General features: G+C 40.9%; 1 protein-coding gene across 1 annotated transcript in view; it reads left to right on the top strand.

Moving 5' to 3' along the window:
- The window catches only part of LOC116394299 (semaphorin-7A), a 36087-nt gene extending 31521 nt beyond the window's left edge, over window positions 1-4566 (top strand). Inside the window, exon 14 of the mRNA XM_031867296.1 lies at window positions 244-4566. Coding sequence (XP_031723156.1) covers window positions 244-590 — 347 coding nt within the window. The 3' untranslated portion in view covers window positions 591-4566. The remainder of the gene's footprint in view (window positions 1-243) is intronic.
- The last annotated feature ends 2949 nt before the right edge of the window (window positions 4567-7515 follow it).

A 7515-nucleotide genomic window follows, 5' to 3' on the forward strand; every position in this document is an offset into this window, starting at 1 on the left:
AAGGTCTATCTATTTATATTAAGGAGTACTAGCTAGGTGTCCTGATCTTTCACTAATATCTTGGAGCAAAGGAATTATACAAAACACAACAAAGTTTCACACAATATGCTTTTATCATATTTACGTTACTGAAAAAAAAATACGTAACACAAATGACGATCAGAAGTTCAATCAATATTCACAATCCCAATACGAAAGGATTATTTTGGCATTAAAAAAAATCAAATATCTTTGTCCCTCCAGCTCTGAAGCAGCGTCGCACTTCCCCCAGAGAAGTGATGGTGCAGTCCAACACCTCCATCTTTCTCCCTTGCCCCGTGCGCTCCTTCCACGCCACCTACCGCTGGGAGAAAGACAACTGTATCAAGAACTATCCCTGCCTGTTCTCCAGGGACTTCTGCGTCCTGGGACCGGCTGTCAACACGCCCCTGAGGGAAGGCGTCTTCCGCTGCATGGCCACCGAGGACGGGTTCAAGGTGGAGATCATCTCCTTCAGGCTGGTGAACAACGGCAGGCTCCTGGCCGCCTCCCTGGCCTCCACTTTGGGGCCGTCGCTCCTGCTCGCCATGGCCACCCTGTGGCTCCATTAACCGCAGCTACCGCTAATGCTAACCCCTCATCCTTACTGGCTCCCGATGCGAGAAAGACGAGGAGCATCTGTCAGGAGGTTAGGTTCGCAGAGCATCAAATTACATGGTTGGGTTGGACGGTGAAAATTCACCTTTTTCCACATCGATTTTTAGAGAAAGAGTCAAGAGAATGTAATTGAGAGATAAAATTCTGTATTTTTTTTCTTGCATAAAGCAACATATTAGCAGCTACCTTGATAAGATCAGAACTTTGAAATTCATACTAAAGTGACTAGGAGTTACTGTCCATGAATTGACACGTCTTGCGAGTTCGATTAACCATAATTAGGTGCTTTGCGAACCTTTCCTCTCTGACTCAAAACATATCGTATGAGTTGGGGCGAAAAAACACCAATACCAGGCCAATTCTTTTCACCATTCCTCTACTTATTTTCAAATTGACTTGACTGTGCTTATCTGTGAATATATAAACCTTTAATACCGCTCTTACATCTAATCATTCATCTTGTTAAACTTCATTAGTATAGCTCATTAGTACTAGAAAATGTCTGGTATTGACATTTAAAAAGCCTTAACACTTCGGGGACAAAAACTCCTAAGCACAATTTTGCAGTCGAGGCAGAATACTGCAGCCTCGGTCGGACTTGGCGCTGTAATTAGTGCACCTGAGTCTTAACAACAATCGCTGGGAGGAAGTGTCAGCTTTTTGACAGGAAGTAGGCGGGTGGGCAAGAGCTCATCTTCGAACATCACTGTGTCTCAGCACCTCCTCCTCAGACGCAGCAGTTTCTTGCATCTTTTTAATCAGATGGTATCAAACGTCGTTATTACGCCTTGTTCACAGCTTTGTCCGTTGTTTCGTTATTATTATTTATATTTTTACACGCCATCGTCTTGCCTCCTCCCCAGAGCATCAGAAACAAAACACTTAACAGCACGTGAAAAAAAACATCGCCCACAGCTCCGTTGGAGTAAAAGTTGCTTAATATCGGCGCTACGGAGCAAACCGCCTTAAATAATTAAATAAAACTATCAATCAATGGCAAAGTGTTAAATCTGGATCATTTCTGTCAGATCATTTATTGTGGAGAGATGATGGTTGCAAGTTATGTGAAACAGCACGGACGTTTGTTTTTTGCTAATTCCGAGTCCCAGGCGTCCATTAGTGTTCAGGAAACAGAGCAGAGAGCAACAGTGAGGAGCTAATCTGCTGCCAATGGCATCCCATTCAACCCGGCAATGCGTAAAGATGTGAACAAGGTGTTGCGCTATAGCAATTTCAATAAACACACACTTACATTATCATAAGGGCAGACGAAGCTGAATGGAACCGCATATTAAGCTTGCATTTTATTGTTTGCTTGGAGGAAAAAAAAAAAAGTCTTGTACTTAGATCCGTGAAGTGTGTTCTGTATTTTATTGCTCTGCAGATGCTGATTTCTACCATTGCTGCCTACTTCTGTAACATTTTGTGTTGATTGTTTGGGTTTTCATGCCATAGTTAGAACATGATATGTAACCATTTACCGCTGTACCTCTTTCCCCAAAGACGCCGGTGCAAAGAGACAAGGAACTGGTTGTTGTTTTTTTGTACTTTTGTGTCTCTTTGCTGTGAAACAAAAAGGCTTGACAGATTCCAACAAGACGCTTCAATGATGTACAGCAGCAACAACTACCAGCGACGAGAGCAGTGGCTTTAACATGCACAAACTGTATTAAGACCAGGAAGGCAGGTTAAAGCTGAATTTAAAAAGAAATTAGTTGTGAATGTAGGTGGAGTTAAATAGCACTGAAATGCACAACAAACTCATGCTAAACCTTGTGAATACTGATCAGCTGACTGAAGAAGCAGGCTTGTGCGGTGATGAATTATGCAGCGGATTAGCATGTTCTCCCGAGCTATGAGAATTATCATTCAGCAGTGTTACATAAATCTGGCCGTGCCGAGCCGTCCAGTGTGGCAGAAATGTCATTAATAGCCAATTAGACAAAGCAGCCAACTCCTCATACAACGTATTAAAGAATTTATTTTACACCGTCAGGTTAGAGGAGCAGCGAGCATGTTCTCAGCTGGGAAAATCTCAAGGAAGTGTGGCGTGTTTTTCACTCAGCTGGGTTTTGTGTTGCTGCTCGGGGATCTGCTTGTTTTCTGCATTACGCGAAATGAAAAACAATTTTAAAACAAAGCTACGTTCAGCAACCTCGGCCTCTCGACGCTTCTTGTGTTCATTTGTAAAAATACCTCGCTCCTACCTGACATAATGTCCTGGACAAACTGAGTGTGTGTACAACACCAGTCTTTCCCCACAACCAAACTCACAAAACCCTGACATGCATATTAATCGTCTTTGTGTCTCAGTTGGAAATCAACACCAGCCAAGTGCTAGTAAGCATTTAGTGAAGGCTGTTGACGACGATTGGCAGGAAACTATCTCAACATACACCGATGGGCTAAAGGTCTTTTCCTGTATAACCTCCTTTATACATTAACTATAACTGCTGCGTATGTTTATGTGTGATTGAGTCTATGCTATCCATTTTGGCAATTTAACGTGGTATCATAAGCTTCCTGTGTTCCAAGTCCATACTATAGACCCAACGTATTCGGCAGAATTTCTTTGGGCATTTTAGGTTTCTGCAGACATTTGTGAACCAAAAATATGTTTCATGAATGTTTCAGCCTCGTATCACGCTTGTAGAAACGCAAAATGCCATGTGGCAAGGTTCTTGGTTAAGTTTAGCTTCTTCTACTACTAATGTAACAACGCAACAGAGCGGACTTCTGGGCGAAAGCCCCGTGTTTGACCCACCCGCCCACAGAGGACTTTCTCAGTTGTTACGCTCGTTATTATACCAGGTGACTTTCAATAACGCTCGCTCGATATACTACGTCACTTGCTGCAAAAAATGTCCGCATTCAACAACTCCGCGGTTTCCAGAAACGTGCAATGCCAACATTTTTCTGATGGGCTGATAATCCAGTGGAGACCGTCTTCAGACTGTTCATGTGGAAGTGTTTTAAATAGTAAGCTTTTAGAGAGGATACGATTATCCTGCACCAGTTGTGTGAGAGTTCGTAAACAGATATTTGGATGTAGTTTTGCTGTTGTTGAACGCGGCCCCAATTTACTTCAAAGCATCGGGACTTTGCTCCGTTTTTTGATTCTTCGTTCTTATACAATTCTTATAAAAAGTTCCTTTTTTTGGGACAAAGTATTCCATTAACCAGGTACTTTACGTTGCCTAAAGTGACAGTGTTTATTTGGCAGACGTCTACAGTGTGAATTTTTCTCACCAGAAGAGATAACCTCGAGTTTAAATGGGGTCAGATAGTTGTTGCTGTGCAGAGCTGATTTTATTGCTCCTCAGGCAGGTAAAATCAAGCTTTCATCACTCAGCACTCCCAGTCATCATGCTCAACTAATCAACATTTTTCAAGCTATTGTGTGGAATTAAGATTCATAGCATTTATACCAACTATCCAAATCTCCTCTATGTTCAAGTCCTTGCTTTGATGTGGATGTTCACAAGGCCGCTTTATCGAAATTCAGTTATCACTCAATCACATGCGTCAGGGTCAGCCAGTCCGATAAAGGCTCGTCTCCCTCAAAGCAAGCTCTTGATTTGCCTTCAGGAGACCGATGTAATGGATCGCGCTGTCTGCTGCAAGCCAATCAGCGTCGAGTGAAGCGGGCCCCTGTTTTTGTTTGCTCTGGGGTTTTTGAGTGTCAAGTACTGTACATGATGTGTGCCCACGATTCTGTGTCTCGATATATCTCATTTTAAAAGTAACATGCCAAACCTGTTAAAAAAAAGATTTATATTGGTGCAATGCCAGTCGAATGCCATCTCATAACGTGTATTTTTAAAGAAGACATATCTATAGTGCAATAGATATTCATGTAACAAACCCATATTGACATGTGTTTCCCTGAACATGTGCGGTGGAAATTAATAAAATATAAGTATAAAGACATTATTTACTGTGTTTATTTCAAAGAACTATGAAACTGAATCATTGAATTTAGCTTTCAATTCCTTAATTAAACATCAACAATGATGCAATCAAGGTTTTTAAAGGATAATTCATGGATTGGATTATATAAAGGTGTAGTGACATAGTTTAGGAGCTTAAATGGCACCTGTAAATATTATCCCCCTTATAAAAGCAATGAATCCATGCAGAAAACCCTTTCAAGAACCATTAATGCATTCAAATCCATAATTGTACTCTTTAATTAATCCCATACTTTATCTGGGGTAAACCAATTAGATACTTGAGTAATTAACAAGAATCTCAAATATATCAATTTACTGCGTTTAAATTAAAATCTATCTAATTGGTTAATAAAATGTTTAAGGGGTTTTAGTCACCCTTTCAGATTACAGTTGTTGAGATAAGAGCATAAAAGAAGCAGAATATTGTGTAAATCTGCATCACAAAATGGTTGACATGCAGTTGGAGGTTCCTGTCAAGACAGGCAGGTTGCATCATCACCATCTGCTGGCCAATATTTGGTGTATTGGTAAAATATGTAAAAGGACATATACCGCCCATTCAGCATCTAAAATCAACTGACATGAGTCATAAATCCAGTCTAGTTATTCTTAAAACCTGAAGCTGATTACGCTTGTTGCAGCCGTGTTATTGTAGCGTCCCCCTCCCTGATCCGTGGTATTTTATGAGTCCAGAACCAGCATCTTCTCCATGCATCAACACTAATGGGGCATGGTTGTCAAACCTATCTGCTCAGATATTCAGAGATGATGTTACAGCAGCCAGCAGGCTCCGTGATAGGACTTGAGAGAGAAAACCGGCTTTCTCAGATTGATGAATGTTTCGTGGCCAAAATATCCAATTATGTTCGTTAAACAGTATTTAGTGAGACTGTTGAGTGAACTGAACGCACCAAAAGCCTAGTATTTGGGAACATTAGTTAGCTTTGTCAAGGAGGAGGAAATGTCATACTACAGTGAATTTTGTCCAAAAACACTTCACCTTCTAATGGTTACCATAATGATAGACACCGGCTTTTTATAAACAATAAGTTAATGACGTAGGAGAGATGTGGTGAAAATTACACCTGTGCACCATTTAGCTCCACAATTGCAAATACCAGCCATCCTTGCCATACGAGGACCTTGTTGACTATAGCAGTGTCCTCTTGTTGCAGCGTGTCCTCATACAACAGTTTTATATCTTTCAAAAAGTTATTTGTTATTTGTTATTTGTTCACACAAGCGATCATTGCACCTGCACAAGCCCCTGTTGTCTTTAGGCAACAAAAGTACCTGGTTAGTTGGAGGGAAAGCTCTTGGTTTGGGTTAAAATAGCTACGGACGTGGCTTTACTTAAGTATTGAGGTTTCGTGACAAATAAGTCAACGTTGACTTCTGGATTCATACGGCACACAAACAAAGTGAAAGTACTCGGCTTTTTGTCCCACTCGTCCAACCCGGCCTCTTCCCTACGTCGCTCTTTATACTACGTCACCCTTCCTGGCTCACAATTATGCAATTTTGCATTATTATTGTAGGTATTTGAACAGTGTATGCAAAAGGCCAACCTCTGGCTGTGTGGTGAAAGAACGAGAGGAAAAATAACTAAACTGTAGACTGTATAGAAGAAGGGGCCACTGTGACGTCACCCATTGGTTTGTGGACTGCCTTGATTTTGGCATTTTGATGTCGCCATCCTGTTTCTTTGCAACCAGAAGTGACACAAGAGGGTGGAGCTAAGTACAACCGAATGCTGAATATTTTTAGTCGACCAAAATGTTACAATTATCTTTCATGAACTTGAAACACACTGTGAAAGGGTTTTAATACGAACAGTCCACTCACAGACCGCACAATGCTATAATAGTGACCTGTCAATCACAGTAAGCCCCGCCCTAAAGCATCCCCTGCTTTATGGTCTGTGTGACTCTAAATGGACCATAATGTACTAAATGAACATCATGCTGTATTGAAGAAGACTTGAAACTAGAGATTGAGACCATGAACTCATGTTTACAATGTTTACTGAGGTAATAAATCAAGAGAGAAGTAGAGTCATTTTCTCATAGACTTCTATACAACCAGAGGAGTCGCCCCCTGGTGGACAGTTGAATTAACAACTTTTTTTTTTTTCACATTTTGGGAAATATGTTCATTTTCTTGCTTCCCGGGGGTGAGATGAGAAGACCACTCTCCTTCAGTAAAAGCAGCCTTTTGCAGAAGTCAATCAATTCCTGAGCTTTTGACTCAAGAACAAAGCTTTGCTTCTCAGGAAGACCCTGAGTAGGCGTCTCTATCTCACTCTGTTAGCTCACTGTTTCCAAACAAGTTGCTGCCTATCAACTCTATTCATATGTTCTGGCTGAAATAAGCAGAAGCCATTCAATATAAATCCTCCTTTCTTGTCAATTGGTTTGGCACATCCATTGTTCTGCAGTTATCAGGAGCATACACACACACACACACACACACACACACACACACACACAATGAAGAAGTTCACATGTCAATCTTCTCAGTGGCAAAAACAAATCAATCAATATTCCATTATAATTGTTTCCAGATGTCATGTCTCAAAACAATGACGTAATCTGCCTGAGAAAACTTCTTCTATGGTGGGAAAGGCTTGGTTCACCCAAATAAAAACATGTTCTCACTTGCCTTTTCATATCTACCGAACCAAACACTTTTACTTGCCCAGGTCTGGAGATATCAGTCTCCTCGACTGTTTTTACTCAAAATACTATTAACCAAAGAAATACATCAAAAAGTATGAAAACTGCAGATAGCAGGTTCTGGCTGGTTCTGGTTCTTCTTGATCATATTAACAATAAACCAGCACATTTTCACTCCCTTGTCAAATACCACCGCTTTGGCAACTATGATGCTCCAGGTTCCCCTCTAGCAGCAGTATTGGATGTAAAAG

The sequence above is a fragment of the Anarrhichthys ocellatus genome, unplaced genomic scaffold, assembly GCF_004355925.1.
Source record: "Anarrhichthys ocellatus isolate YVR2014 unplaced genomic scaffold, GSC_Weel_1.0 scaffold39, whole genome shotgun sequence".
In the NCBI taxonomy this organism is placed as follows: domain Eukaryota; kingdom Metazoa; phylum Chordata; class Actinopteri; order Perciformes; family Anarhichadidae; genus Anarrhichthys; species Anarrhichthys ocellatus.